The sequence below is a fragment of the Podarcis liolepis genome, assembly GCF_965112155.1.
Source record: "Podarcis liolepis genome assembly, chromosome: 3".
NCBI classification, from domain to species: domain Eukaryota; kingdom Metazoa; phylum Chordata; class Lepidosauria; order Squamata; family Lacertidae; genus Podarcis; species Podarcis liolepis.
Window position 1 is genome coordinate 90,071,443 of NC_139557.1, and position 15,931 is coordinate 90,087,373.

Consider the following 15,931-nt stretch of genomic DNA (forward strand, 5'->3'; position numbering starts at 1 on the left):
GGATATCAAATCCAAACTCTTCTTCTTCTTACCTGAAATTGGGAGCTTATAGCCACCCAGGTTACAATCTAGTTTACATATTTGCCAGGTATTTCCTCTGTGGTAGACATTGCTGCCACTTGTGACAAAAGAGAAGGTTGTTAAGCCAATACACAGAGGTGGGCAATCTTTTTGTGCGTGTATGGAGGACTGCATTTCCTCAGGGATAAACTGTTAGGTACCGCTCTGATGAAGAGTGGGACGGGAGAAAAAGGGGGGCAAGGGATACCCACTTTTCTCTGTTATGTTTCTGCTACTCCCTCCTCTCTCTTTCTGCCACTCCTTTCTCCCCATTTATCCCCTCCTTGTTACCTGCATGAAATAAGGCAAGAAACTGCACCAAATTTAATTTTTATGGCACCTCTATCTACATTACAGTACTCAGGATGGTTTATAACCCACAGAAATGTCACAAAATTCAGAAGAAATCACATTGTCATCCTGTAACAATCCAACCAAAATTAATTAACAAAATTCAAACATTTATTTCACACATAGCATTGCAACATAGTAAAGGTAAAGGTACCCCTGCCCGTATGGGCCAGTCGTGTCCGACTCTAGGGTTGTGCGCCCATCTCACTTAAGAGGCCGGGAGCCAGCGCTGTCCGAAAACACTTCCGGGTCACGTGGCCAGCGTGACGAAGCTGCTCTGGCGAGCCAGCACCAGCGCAGCGCACGGAAACGCCGTTACCTTCCCGCTATCAAGCGGTACCTATTTATCTACTTGCACTTAGGGATGCTTTCGAACTGCTAGGTGGGCAGGAGCTGGGACCGAACGACGGGAGCTCACCCCGCCGCGGGGATTCGAACCGCCGACCATACGATCGGCAAGTCCTAGGCACTGAGGCTTTACCCACAGCGCCACCCGCGTCCTCATTGCAACATAGTACCAACAAAATATCAACAAACAATAAAACAAAATGCATCAATTACAAAAAATAAAAATAAAAATAAACAGTTGTGAAACAGAGTTTTATTTCTCCAAGATATCATTTCATTTGGAAGTATTTGTAACCCTGCATCTTGGTTATATGTTTTGCAGATGACACAGGCTATTCTCGTTTTTTTTGTATCTGCTTTATGCTCTGGTATCTTATTTGTATCAGTGGCTTAATCTATGGTTCTGTTGAATTATGTCTTCAATTTTATTTTTTGTGGGGGAACAGTTGCACGAGCAGGAAGGCACTAACTTGAAGGTTGCACCCAGTGCACACTTTACTCAGAAGTAAACCCTCCTTAAGTCAATGGCCCTTGCTCTCTGGGGTAAACATGCATCATGCCCTGGAAATTGACAAGGTGGGAAAGAAACCAAGGAAAAGCAACTTGGCTGTGGCTGTGCTAAATTAAGAGCCTCACGTGAGTTTCTCAGCCACAGCAGCTGAAAGGCCACTCTTGGGGCACACAGGGAGAGCAGAGGGATGGAGGGCCAAGCAGCAGTGACTTCACAGGGAGACTGTTGCACAAAAATAACTGCCAGCCCCCCTGCCGGCGGACTTGGGAGGGGACAGGCCTCTGCAGGGCTGCTGTCATAGCCAAGGCACTAAAAGAGATGCAATTGGGGGGGGGGCACTGTTGAGGGGGCCTAGTCACCACCACACTTTTGGTGGTGGTGAAAGGGTTAAAAAACCTCACTCAGGACTGCAGCATATATCTATAGGCTTTCTGATATACCAGACTTACCCAAAAGAACACTCAAAATGAACTTTAAAATATGTATATTCCTCCAAGCCAAGCAAGTGTCTCTTGCATAAAAGGCTGGCACCTTTCTTCCCTTTTCCCCTTTTCAGCAACAAGCATGGCCAGCAACTAGGGATGATGGGAGCTGTCCTTCAGCAACACCTGGAGGGCCAAAGGTTCCCCACACCTGATTTATAGCTCAGTATTGTCTACATCTGACTAGCAGCAGCATCTCCAGGATCTCTGGCATCCTGCTTGGAAATGCCGGAGACGGAACTTGGGCCCTTCTGCATGCAAATCATAGGCTCTGAGCCACGGCCCTGTTCAAAGTACTCTGTTATTATAATTATATGAAATTATCTACAGAAGGTAGAAAACAATATGCACATTGACCGCACACCCCTTTTCACACTTGTCAATACCTTCCATTCCGACAGCAGGCTGCGCAAATACAGTGAACCCATGTGAACCCTAAGCAGAATTGCCAAATCCAGGCTGGGGAATACCTTTATTGGTACCAACAAAACCTGTCACAAAAATAGTAAGCAACTTTTGGAAATGAGAACTGGGAAACCTGGGACATGGCAACACCATACATTTAAACCACATTCAATGCACGTTCCCAAAGGATACTGGTCTCTGTAGCCTAGGGGTCGGCAAACTTTTTCAGCAGGGGGCCGGTCCACTGTCCCTCAGACCTTGTGGGGGGCCAGACTATATTGGAGGGGGGGAAATGAACGAATTCCTATGCCCCACAAATAACCTAGAGATGTATTTTAAATAAAAGCACACATTCTACTCATGTCAAAACACCAGGCAGGCCCCACAAATAACCCAGAGATGTATTTTAAATAAAAGGACACATTCTACTCATGTCAAAACATGCTGAATCCCTGGACCATCTGCGGGCCGGATTTAGAAGGCGATTGGGCTGGATCCAGCCCCTGGGCCTTAGTTTGCCTACCCATGCTGTAGCCTGTTAAAGGTGATGGGAATCACAGTTCTGTGCGGGGCGGGCTGTTGTAAACAAAAATTGCCCCTTTCCCTTATGGAGTATCCAAGAGCCCATATAGAGTCCTTACGTTAGGTTTCCTATTGGTAGGAGAAAATAACAGAGGCTAACCAGAGAATATTGAGAAGCAAAGCAGCTAGTAAGCTTGATCTTTATTGATCTGTTGCAACAGGGTGCTCCCCTCACCCACAGAAAAGGAGGAGGAACCCAGAACAATGGCACACAAGGCCTTATAAAGACTTTTGAAATTCCCACCCTGTAGATCAAGACCACCCCCAGAAACATCATACCTACATCACAGAAAAGGCGGTCTAAAACAGAAATTTGAATGTTGTTTTTCCTGTTTGCCAGGTTATCTGATTGCCTTTCCTGATAGTCTGTCACCCATTAAAATGTTGATTACTCAATTCCTGAAACAATGGGAAGGCTCCCTGACCCTCCTCCTTCCTTGCAGGGAAACATTTGCTCAGTTTGGGAATCAAAATGGTTTCAGGTCGGTCTTCCTGTGCTGATCTATCTACGTCCTTGGTTGGTACACTTATGAACATTACCAGATATCTAAGACCTCAAAATTCCTATCACGGGGGGACTACAATTCCCAGGATTCTTTTCGGGGAAGTCGTGTTCTTTAAATGCGTGGTGCAGCCCTTGCTTATTGTTCTGTGAATTTGGGAGGGTTTTCACTCCTCCCCCTTTAGGGAGCAACAAGGCTGCCTTTCCGCGCGAACTGAATCAGTAGATGAGAAAAGAGCAGAAATGAGTCTGGCCCTGTGGGGGCTTCTCTTTCCTATTATACGCAGCGCTCGAGGAAAGCTGCACGGTGTTCAGCGCGCAGCAGGCGTAGAGGCTCCACTTTGCATTTAAGCACTAGGCCCCAGCCCGGTTACCAGGAGACACAAGCGGGATGGAAAAGGGGAGGGGGGGAGAGAGAGAGAGAGCGAAGAGAAAGAAAGGCAGGCAGGGTGAAGCGCGTGCGCGCCCACGTGAGCGCCCGGGCGTACGAGCGAGAGGCTTCGCGAGCCCGTCGCGCCTGCGCGCTTGTTGCCTCGGCTGGCGCCGCTCCGCAGCCCTCTCTCAGAACCGAACCCGATACTCCCGCGCAGTTGTTGTTGGAGTATAAGCAACAGCGGCAAGAGGCGCGGGAGGAAGGATCGTGGAAAGGAACTCGCGGCGCATGCGCGGCGGGGCCTAAGGCAGGCAGGAGGGTGGGGAGGAGGAGGAGGATTGGCGGACTCGGTTTCGTGCCTCTTTCTCTCCCTCCCTCTTCAGCGGAGCCGGAAAGCGAGTGAGCGTTGAGGGAAGACCCCCTCCCTCCCCGCAACGCTCGCTGGGCCGGGCGCTTTGAGGTCCCGCGCTCGGGCGAGTTGCCGCCGGCGGCGGGAGGAGGGTCCTTGACGAGACGCTGTTGCTTTCGTTGCCGCCACCGCCTCCTCGCCGAAGCACCGTCTCTTTCCGTCCCCGCCCGGGACTGAGTCCATTAGCTACAAAATGGCGGACGGGGAGCTGAATGTGGATAGTCTTATCACCAGGCTGCTGGAAGGTGAGCGCGCAACCCTCCTCCTTGGAGGCAGCGGGGTGCGGAGGCCCGAGCGGGGAGGCCGGGGACAGGGGCATTTCTGAACCTGGGCGAGCGAAGTTTTTCCTCCTAAACGGGAGTCTTGCGGGCTTGGTGGGGCGGACTCCGCGGGCGCCTGAGAAAAGGGTGTATTGGGGCTCTCCTTTGGTCGTGTGAATCCCGTGTCGTGAAAACAGCCGCCTTCCTCCCTCTTCTGCCTCTCCCCCCCCCTCGCCGCCGCCGACTAATAACCTCATTTAATAAGCTCATTTAGGCGTTTGTTATCCTTGCCCTAATTGGGGGTGTGGAAGAAAGCGGTGGTAATCGCTGGGTACTTTAATTAAAGTTGGGTGCCTTTATCTTTTTCCTCCATATCCCACCCGCACCCGTCTCCCAAGGAATAAACGCTCTCGCCGCCAGTACCTCTCGCTCCCATAACTTACTACGGCGGGAGAGGCAGAAAAGCGTAGGTAGAAGTACGAGGTTTCCCTTTGCAGTCTCATCCTTCCCACCCCCATCGCTTCAGCCGCTGTCAGTCTCTTAGCACTCCCCTGCCCTTGTGGATATATATATGTACTATAACTTCAGATTTATAAACTACAGGTTAACCTAGAACCCGGGATTCTCATTCTAAGGCTGCTTTTTGTTTAAAAATTCCGCCTGACTTTACTGCTTGATGGACAAAGATAATCCAGTATCCTACGACTGCTTTCTGTCATAGTGTTAGTATGGGTTTGTTTGTTTTTTTTGTGCTTTGTCAGTGCTTTGTGATATTAAATGAGAGCTTGAATCTGAACTTTTTTCTTTCTCCTGCAGCTGTTGAGCTATATTTATAAATCAAATCCATGTGCCTTTCCTACTCCCCCCTCACAAAACACTCAAGCATTATCTAGTTCTGCCCCCCCTAAAATCTATCTTATTGTTTCTGTGGTTATAAAGATGTCTATGTAACTTGGTGGTTTTCACAGTGTGTGAAAGCACAAGCTTGGTTTCTGTAGATGAGAAGGAATTGTGTGCAGGACAGTGAGCAGGCTAGTCGGGGAGGGACTCTGTCCCTCCTAGGTGCCTTGCATAGAAATGCATTAGACTGCTGCAGGGAAGAAGGAATTATCTGTCCTCCTTGTGCCAGGCCTCACCAGTGTAGTAACTTTTGTGGGTATGTTTTCAAGACTGTAACATTAATTAAAATACTTTTTTAAACATATAGTGAAGAAACCTGCAGACATCCAATTCATTTTGTATTTTTATGTTGTGAACCTCCCTGTGATCTTTGGATGAAAGGCAATATACAAATTTAATACATAATAATAATCTAATAATAATCGGAATCCTGTTTGATGTATCTATGAAGTCATTTGTACAGTAAGTCAGTATTGTAGTTTAGTTTTAGTACAGATAAGCTGACACTATGTTGTGCTAATGTTACTGATACAGCAAAACTGAGAACTGTTGAAAATATAGTGTAACTATAGGATTGTGAAATGTAATGTCACTTTCCTACAGCCAGCTTTGTCTCACATCCACTGATGGTTATCTCCATGTGAAAAGAGTTTTCCACACATGTATCTACTCTAATGGTAGAGTGCCTGCTGCACAGGAGCAAAATCTTTGAAATCTGCAATGAGTGTTTAGCAGTGGGCAGCATCACTGTATTGGCACCACCCATATTTTTTTATTATTACAAGGGGCTCCGCTAAGAAGCCCATCACAACTGTTTGGTGTGCAAGCAGGGGCAAGACATGCAGGGGTAAGGCTCGCTGAGGTGAGACATTTTAATAATAAACTATAATGGGAAAGGGGAGTAGACAGAGGATGCCAGAACCAGGACTAACTCAAGACATACCATCTTGACAACTCTTGCCTGAGAACTTTGTGGGGTTGCAAAGGGTTTCTGCTCTTCAGCTCTGTGACTATACTACCAGACAGGCAGTGTTCTGAACACTTGCAATTTTCTGGATTGATGCCAGTATACTTATGATTTCGTTGCCAGTTGTATGTATCAGATAAACTGGAGGGTGACTATACTGACATTTCAGGTTTTGGATTTACTTGTGAGCTATAACTTCAAACTGTAGACAGTGCAGCCTTGCTTCAACATAGATACTGCTGTTTCAAAGCTTGGTTTTGATAGAACCATTTCTGAGTTTTCAAAATACTGGATGGGCTTCCTTTGTCTAAATTTTGTTTACTTTTCACATTTAACTTCATGTCTCGCTGATACACTATACTGTGAGGAGCAGCCTGGATAAAGAGGATTTTTAGTTTTAAGGATTTGCTTTATGTAATTCAGACTGGTTGATGGCATTTTAATTCATGTTATTTGACAATGCTGTTATGGTGAGTTGAGCTTCAAAGTAAGACGACTATGTTGATTATTAGCTGGAAAATGCATTTTCAGTATTTCTGAGGCATGGTTTCTGGCAACCAGAACTGTAAACTACCATATCTTAGAAAAGCTATTGTAGAGCAGGAAAAAGTGCAAGAAAAGGCCAGCCAAAACCTATAGAGAGGTTGGTTGGACATCATCTGTGAGGAAAAACTGAAGTGGGGCTTCTTAGTTTAGGAAAACAACTGAGCAGGATATGACTTGATTCTTGAGCAGCATCCAGACCTGAAACTGAATATTTCATTATATTGGAGGGGGTGTGTGCATGTGAGAGAGAATTTGTTATTGATTCAGTTCTAGAGAGTTGGAATAGGAAAATGGTTTATTCCTGGGGGGAGGGGGGAAGCTGCATAACACAGGAAGAAGAGTTCTTAACCTCATGGCAAACATTCTTCCTCCCTTCCCCCACCCAGTGATTCCCTACTATAAAAGTTAGGGGAGGGGCTTTTCTTTTACATATTATTTTGAGTTTTTAAAATGACAGTTTTAAAAAAATTGTTATACAGTCATACCTCGGGATAAATGTGCTTCAAGTTAAGTATTTTCGGGTTTCTCCGCGAGCGCATGCACAGACGGTAAAAATGACGTCACGTGCATGCGCAGAAGCAGCGAAATGTGTGGAGGCGGGTTGCGTTCGCTTCAGGATGCGAACGGGGCTCCAGAACGGATCCTGTTCGCATCCCGAGGTACCACTGTATAGCCTTGTGTTTAAACAGTAGCCTGGTAGCCATACTGCTACTGCTATAGTAGCAGCGGAATTATTTATTCATTCTCTGCCTTCGCCCCTAAAAGTTTGTGTAGCCTAGTAACTGTTGTAGGTTTATATACCTACAATTTATATACATAATTTATAGGTATATACCAAAATTCATAGGATTTTAATATTTCTATACAAGCTTTCTTGGCATTTCTATAAAGAAACTGCTGTAGCATTTCATCTCAAAATGAGGAGCAGAATATAAATTATTTTAATGATGATAATTAATAAAGAAGCATCAATAAAGCTGTTTCCCAATGTGGTATTGTAATTGTTACTATTAATACATTTTGTATACTGCCCTTCATCCAACGATGATAGATCAGTTTACAATATAAAAACACAGAAATACATACCATAGCCAAAAACAAAAAGAATACACCCCCTTACTGTTTAAAGGGCCATCGATTGGCTAATTAAAGAAAGGCCTGGGAGAGGAGGACTGGCATCTCAAGATATGTAAACAAAGGCACCAGGTGAGCCTCCTTGGGGGGAGAGCATTCCACAAGTGGGGAGGCACAGCTGAAAAGGCCCATTCTCGTGTTGTAGCTCTACAGACCTCTTGCAGAGCAAGCACAGGACACAGAGTATTGCATTCTGATAAAACTCTCACTTTATGCCAGGCACATGGAACCTTTCTTCAGCCTGAGGGCTGCATTCCCATCTGAGCAACCTTCTGGGCATCACATGCCAGTAGGCATTGGTTTCAATGTAAATTTTACTAGTTTCTACACACACTTGCCAGCATTTGAAACTCCCATTGTTCAAGGCACGTTTTGTGACGGAATTTCATAAATGTGGGCAGTTTCTGAGCTCTGGGAGCAGTACTGCGCCTAAGATTTCAGATTAAAATTCTCACTGTTACTTGGAAGTAAATTCCAACCAAGTTCAATGGGACTTCTCAAGTAAAACGTGCATGAATTGGGTACCTGAAAACTTCTTTTCCTTTTAAACCCAACATGTTATGCTTAGGTTTTAGTTGCCTTGTTTAATGTGCTTTTAATGTATGATGTGCTTTTCATTCAAAAAATACTAGCCAGTTAGTTATGATGGCTTTTTAAGTAGTGCATGTTAAAGTGTTATCTACCTCAGACTCACAGTGATGCTTAAAATCAAAACAAATTTTGAAGTGGGAGCATTGAAGGAGACTTAAATCTTAGGTTTGCAAACTTAACGGGTATCTTTGCCATCAGTTGTGTAGGCATTTAATATGTGTTAATTGTGGTGCCAACAAGATACATTTATATGAAGGAAAGGGGGTGTAGGGAAAATCCAGGGCCTGTTCAGAGTGGAAGGAAAGGGGGACCTTTTTCTGCCTCCACTTCTAACCACGCTCTGAAGACTGCAGAAGGGACCCTCTTAAGAATATGAGTGGGGGAGGCATGGCTGTTTTTTGAAGTCTTCAGACTAGACCACATGAAAAATGAACATAAGATTTTTAGCTGCAGTTCATTCATTTTCATCTTTGTATTCTTGTTATAAAAAGTGCGCCTAGACATTCCGATGTTGTGCGCATAACCTAGGTTTAATATGCTGTTTAGCTCCTAGCTTTCATATCTCAGTTTCTAACAATGACACTCACACACCTATCTCCATCCTCCATCCAGAAAAGCCAGAGTTCATAACTGAAATACTCAGTGAGGGTGCAAAGCAGGACCAGTGAGGGGTGTGGGCTGGAGAGAATAGTGGGGTGGTAGTGAGGCCTGGAGGGCTATGTTCTGCCCATGGGCTTGAGGTTCCCTATCCCTGATGTATACAAATGTGTCAAATCTATGCTGGGAATGTGGAAATATTAGAACAGCCTTCCCTACCCTGGTGTTTTCCAGAACAGTGTTGTACTGCAATTCCTGTCAGCCACGAGGAATGCTGAGAGATGTAGTCCAAAATATCCAGAGTACACCTAGTTGGGAAAGGCTGCATTAGAAGAACCATGGCTTACATAGGAATGTAGGGATCTTAAAAATGAATGGAAAATATTATTTAAAAATATTATTGTTGGCTTTAAGCTTTAATTGGCTCATTTAATTGTACTGGAGATTTGAAGGGAAAGCAAGTGAATATGACCCATTAGTAGTGATCCATATGTTAAGAGCTCAAATGTTGTTGGCAGAAACCTGGAGATTGGTTCAGTTTCTATCACGCTAATGAATAAACATTTATTATAAAAAAATGAGTCAGAAAGGTGAGGCAATAGACTTTTAGGAGAAAATGAACTAGGAATAGGAGACCTAGATAATTTGTAGTACATGATGTTTTGAATGTGGTTTGAAATATAAAGCTGTTTCAGCTTCAGGTGCCTAATTAACTGTCTCCCCTCCCACCCCCAACACCCAGTTTCCCTTTTCCCCTGAATTAAGTACCTTGACATTCTCTGTTTTAGTGTGTTTAACACACATGGTTGTTAATCTAAGTTCTACTTAGAGTAAACCAAAGTTTGACATAAACATTAACTTTAGGTGGTCTACTCTTAGCATGGCTAACATTGGATACCACTTTTTCTTTTAATTTACCAATTTATGTGCATCTGCATCCCTAGAAAGCCCCCATTGATGTAGAAGCTACTATCTTATTTCTCGTGGCTCCAAAATACTTTACAGCCTGATTTTTGTTTCTAGAGGAAATGATCTTAAAGTTTTCACAAGTAAAATATCCAGAACATTTTTTTAGTTTGAAATCACAGGTGTTTCCTTTACCATAGTGATAATTTCTCTCCCTCCCTCTCTGTGAGCTGAGCTAAAACTCATTTTCAGTTTTCAAGTTGTGTAATTTTTACCCTCTTACAAGTATCTATTTTACTCTCTTACAAGTATCTGTATGATGCAGCAAGAAGCCACTTGCCTGTACAATACTGAATATACATTGGATTTCCACATTCTGAGATGCAGTAACATGGTTTAATAATCATACTGGATTCTTAAAACTGTAACTAACAGAGTGAATCACTTCTAGGACGTGCTTATAACTTAACTACTATCTTTTAGTAATGTCTTCCTGTTAAAACATTATCTGAAGTCGTTGAAAACAGACATTGATGACCAAGTTACAGTACAATCCTTATACAATTCAGTATACCGAAGTATACCATGCATACACACACTCACTGGGACTTTCTTCTATGGGTTAGGATTGTGCTTTTAATCTCTTGAGTTCTGTTTCCAAGCAACTTTTCCTATCTGTCCTTCCTGCTGCTATGTCAGACTTGCTATCCTTAAGAAGTTGTAAAGCTGCCCTTACCAGTATTCACTCCATAAATTGTATCCTCTGCAACAGAACTGTGATAATCTCTGTGGTAAATAAATGAACAGGGGGCATAACTCTTGAAGACAAAAACAAGTTCAAGGTTCTAACCTTTGAATGCTTTTCTTATCCGGCCCAATCGCCTTCTAAATCTGGCCCATGGACGGTCCTGGAATCAGTGTGTTTTTATATGAGTAGAATGTGCCCTTTTATTTAAAATGCATCTCTGGGTTATTTGTGGGGCATAGGAATTCGTTCATATTCCCCCCCCCCAAAAAAAATATAGTCCGGCCCCCCACAAGGTCTGAGTGACAGTGGACTGGCCCCCTGCTGTGAAAAAGTTTGCTGACCCCTGGTTTAGAAGTTCTGCTGTCACTTCTGAGTATCCTTTCCTAGAGAACTTACCGGTAACTGTACAAAATAATAAGTTTCTTTCCTCAACCCAAGTTGGAAGCTAGCAGGGTGCCCAAGAGCTAGTATAGACTAGCAGCCGCTGGATGCAAGAGCTGTGAACCAGGAAGTCACCTGTTCACACGTTACCTCTCCAATAACTCTTGGCAAGCCACTCCTTTACCAGTTCATGACCACTTGTTTATTTTGAAGTATCCATACCCTAGCAGTTTGAAAGTACGTCAAAGTGCAAGTAGATAAATAGGTAGCGCTCCAGCGGGAAGGTAAACGGCATTTCCGTGTGCTGCTCTGGTTCGCCAGAAGTGGCTTAGTCATGCTGGCCACATAACCCGGAAGCTGTACGCCAGCTCCCTCAGCCAGTAAAGCAAGATGAGCTCCGCAACCCCAGAGTCGTCCGCGACTGGACCTAACGGTCAGGGGTCCCTTTACCTTTAGACCCTATCTACTAATTGAAGTATTCACAGTATATCTGTATATATTTTATTTGTATATGTTTGTGCTCTGTATTCAGTGTATTCTCTCTGTGTGTGTACAATAGAATAAGACAGTGATGCAAAAGCTAGTGGAATGGGACAAAGATGTGTATAATTTTCCAACAATTGCCATTTCGCCGTTGAATTTTCTGGCCTGAAACTGACTGTTGAAACAGCCAGATGTTAGTCGCTCGCATGCCAGGCCTTCTCAGTGGATTGCTGCTGCTGTCTCTCACAAGCTGGAGGAGTGAAATGTTAAAAGACAGTACAGTGGTACCTCCGGTTGCAGACAGGATCCGTTCCGGAGGTCCGGCCGGATACTGAGGTTTTCGCAACCGGAGGACCGTTTTTGCGTTTGTGTGCACGGCAAAACCTGGTAAAATACTTCCAGGTTTGCTGCTTTCACATCCCGAAGTTTACGTAACCAGAGGTACTACTGTAATTAGATTTTCCAACTGCCCTGCTCATATCAAGTTCAGTCACCCCTTGCCATTGGGTAGGATTGAGGCTTAATTACATCCTTGAATATTGTTCCTCTTAAAATCTGCTTGAGTACCTGCCATGAGTCAGCAGCCGTTTTGGATCCATGGCCATATTGTGGATTTTGAGTAAGTGCTATCACAAATGGCTGTCATGTGGGGCATGACATTCACAAAATGACAGCTGTAATGGTTCTGACCAGTCACAAAAACACAAATTTCCTTTTAGAAGGAATCATTCTCTCCTAGGACACAGAAAAGGAAACAAAAACAGAGACCCAGAGGAGGAAGAGAGGGAAATGCACAGCATAGACATAGCCAGGATTTATTGGGGTGGGGGGGGGACGATGGAACCAAGCTATCTGCGACTTGATTGGTCAGTTAGTTAAACATTTTTATTTATTTTCTTGATTTAGGGGGCAGCTGCCCCCCTCCTCCCTCCTGGCTATGCCCCTGATGCACAGTCAGAGAAATAAACATGCTCCTTCTTTCTCCCCCACCCCACTTCATAATACCTCCGTTTGGTCTCATTGCTCTCCCTTGCCCTTTTCTGTCTTTTACAAGATACACTCTATCTCAGTCTTTCTTTACTTTCTGCTTGGGTACTAAAGTCAGCCTAGAAAGGTTCATGGAGTTAAAAGAGGAAGTGAGCACTTCACCTCTATGCACACTTCCAGGCAGTGATTGCGAGCTCTAGGGAGTCATCTTGGGTGCAGTTGCATCTACAAACACCACATTGTGAATACCAAGTATGTACCAATATAAAGAGAGGAAGTAGTTATGGAGTGGGAGGGAATTCTTTGCACATGTGAAAGTATTCTATACCTGGGTCAGTTATTGACCTCCTGTGGTTAGGAAAGACATGGCTCTCTTGAGCATTTGAGGGAGGTCTTATTTGATGGTTCATTAATATGATTAATATGCTATTTTTCTGCTATTCTGTTTGCTTGTGTGTGTTTTTTTAAGTGGATTGTTTGCTGTATTGGGGTTTTCTTACAGACTAAATTATGAGGTACAGCTATTTTATTAAATACCTAAAGTACTGCTGCTTTAGTTCCATCTGGCATAATTTATCTGTCTCATAATAAATTACACTGGTCAACAACAAATTTGTTGTCTGCGTTTTTTCAGCTGATTTAGGATGAATCTGATGCGCTGAATCCAAAAATCACATTGGTTTTGCTCAATCAGGTCAAGTTTTTGAGCTATAGCCACATGTCTTTTTTTACGTTTTTGTTCACATGTACGCTTGTGTGGAGCATTTTAGAAGAAGTTGGTGGGGGTAAAATGCCTTGTCAAATAATTGTTTTGATTGGAAATGATTATTTTAATGACAAGAAGTATTCAGGTCCGATAGTTCTGGGTGATTATGTCGAAAAGGGATCAGTTTGAAGTTATAAAACCTCGAAATCTTCCATAAATTGGTCCGGCAAAGCATAAAGTTGGGGGATCAAAACTAAGTTAATGAGGCAGCCGCCCCACAAAGTATCCTGATCTTCAATCAGCACGTCGTCCTGTAGCTCATTGTGATGAAATTCCAGTGTCTATCTTCGGAGAACTTCCTGACATTAGTGACGAAGATGCCTCCAGTGTTGAAGGACATGAAGAAGAAGAAGTGGTTCTTGAAGATGATGCTGCACATCCATTTTCCCAAAAGGAGTTGAATGATCCAGTTCGCGACCTCAGCTTGTCAAAGGACTCTGCCGAACTGTTGGCATCCAGATTGAAGGAAAAAAACCTCCTCCCTGACAGTGCTCGCATCAGTTTCTTGCGCAACAGGCATCAAGAGTACCTCCGTTTTTTCTCGGAAGAGAAGGACTTGGTGTACTGTGCAGATATCGCACAGCTTCTGCTCAAGCTTGGGGTGCCACAGTACGAACCCAAAGATTGGAGACTGTTCATTGACAGCAGCAAGCGATCACTGAAATGTGTTCTGCTACACAACGGCAACCAGTTTGCCTCTATACCCCTGGCTCACTCAAGTACACTGAAGGAGAACTATGAAACGGTGAAGTATGTGCTGGAGAAAATTGGTTATGATCAGCATAAGTGGTTTATTTGTGTTGACCTGAAGATGGTGAACTTTTTGTTGGGACAACAGTCTGGCTTCACCAAGTACCCATCTTTTATGTGCATGTGGGATAGTAGGGACCGTGCTCAGCATTACACGAAGGAGGACTGGCCTGTGCGGGAGGAATTGGTGCTGTGCAAAGAAAGGAACGTCATCAACGACCCTCTGGTGGATAGAGACAGAATACTCTTGCCACCGCTGCACATCAAGCTCTGCTTAATCAAGCAGTTCACCAAGGCTCTGGACAAGGATGGTGACTGCTTCATTTACTTGTGCCAGGCTTTTCCAGGATTGACCATGGAGAAGTTGAAAGCTGGCATCTTTGACGGTCCTCAGATCCGTCAGCTCATCAGAGATCCAGAGTTCGGAAACTCAATGAACGAAGTGGAACTGGAAGCATGGAAGGCATTTGTTCTGGTAGTGAAGAACTTTCTTGGCAACAATAAGGCCAGAAACTACGCAGAACTTGTCAACAACATGCTGACTGCTTTCAGAAACCTGGGCTGCAACATGAGCGTCAAGATGCACTACCTATTTTCACATATGGACCGGTTTCCTGAGAACCTGGGTTCAATGAGTGACGAGCAGGGGGAGAGAGTCCATCAGGACATGAAAGAGATGGAGACCAGGTATCAGGGTCGCTGGGATGCAGTCATGATGGCTGACTACTGTTGGACTCTGAAGAGAGACCTCCGTGCTGCTGAGCATTCCAGGAGTTCCAAGAAACAGAAGTTCAAGCCTTGAAGTTTGAAAAATGGTGAAGCAACATGCAATTTACGTGTACTTAACTTTATCAATGCCCACCATTCAGTTTACAGAAAACCTGACCTGATGGAGAGAAACGGATGCCATTTCCTGATTCAGCAGTGCAAAAATACCCTAAATCAGTTGTAGAAATCTAGACAACATTCAAAAAGTAAAAAATTGTTGCCCAGTGTTATCGAACATCTAGCCTGTGAATCAGCAGCCATACTTGAGATGGTTCATTGAAGATGTCTGGTCACTTTTGTAAAGCTGGTTATTTGAGATTGGGATCTACAGTTTTATCTGACTTGGCTCTGACAAAATCTTCAGTTTTGAGGAAATATTTTAGAACTGTTACAAGTGAGCAATTGTTGGTTTTCATGAAGGAATCATTTTGTTTTTCAAAGAGAAACTCCATTGTGAAACTGCTGAATCACAACATATCAAAAAGTTACATTATGTTCATTTGGGGGATCTGAATAGAGTGGTGGTTCACTGAGACCAGCGGTCACCAACATGCTGCCGTTGGGTACTGTGGTGCTCTTGGGGTCATCACCTGGTGCCCACAAATCCTTGAGACCCGCCCCCTCTGCCCTTTCGGTCATGAGAAGATAAGGGTACAGTGGTACCTCGGGTTAAGAACTTAATTCGTTCTGGAGGTCTGTTTTTAACCTGAAACTGTTCTTAACCTGAAGCACCACTTTAGCTAATAGGGCCTGCCACGCTGCTGCTGCGCGATTTCTGTTCTCATCCTGAAGCAAAGTTCTTAACCTGAGGTACTATTTCTGGATTAGCAGAGTCTGTAACCTGAAGCATCTGTAACCCGAGGTACCCCGGTAGTTACCTTTTTTCTTCCTTGAAAATACCGGTACATAGAGCTGAAGGATGGAGTTGGAAGAAGCTTTCCCACTTCTTCTTTCAGCTCTATGAGCTTTTCAAAGCTAGATTACTTTCTCTGGATTTGACTTTTACCCAGATTGTGTGTGCATGAATCTCTTTGTGTCTGGAAGAAAGAAGGGAGTGGCGCCCATGACACTTGCTGGAGAATCCAAATGTGCCCACAGGCTTAAAATGTTGGTAACCTCTCCCA

The 15,931-nt window shown here is 44.1% G+C and overlaps 2 protein-coding genes across 3 annotated transcripts in view; both read left to right on the top strand.

The window, feature by feature from the left end:
• The first annotated feature begins 3,439 nt into the window (after positions 1-3,439).
• Positions 3,440-15,931, top strand: part of PPP1CB (protein phosphatase 1 catalytic subunit beta) — a 36,455-nt gene continuing 23,963 nt past the window's right edge. Inside the window, exon 1 of one of the 2 annotated variants that reach the window (XM_083496162.1) lies at positions 3,440-4,268. In XM_083496162.1, coding sequence (XP_083352288.1) covers positions 4,217-4,268 — 52 coding nt within the window. In that variant the 5' untranslated portion in view covers positions 3,440-4,216. Of the gene's footprint in view, positions 4,269-5,993; positions 6,046-15,931 lie in introns of those variants that run through there. The other variant, XM_083496163.1, reaches the window with a different exon arrangement.
• LOC310703671 (uncharacterized protein) lies at positions 13,114-15,034 on the top strand. The gene is made up of 2 exons (XM_083496166.1): positions 13,114-13,511; positions 13,900-15,034. Exons 1-2 carry the CDS (start codon positions 13,491-13,493, stop codon positions 14,839-14,841), a joined length of 963 nt encoding a protein of 320 aa, XP_083352292.1. The 5' UTR covers positions 13,114-13,490; the 3' UTR covers positions 14,842-15,034.

Excerpts from the sequence above, each read along its gene's own strand:
- LOC310703671 (XM_083496166.1), top strand. The coding sequence starts at position 13,491 with ATGAGGCAGCCGCCCCACAAA. Across the intron at positions 13,512-13,899 it reads TGAGGCAGCCGCCCCACAAA|TACGAACCCAAAGATTGGAG; the intron begins GTATCCTGATCT and ends GGGGTGCCACAG.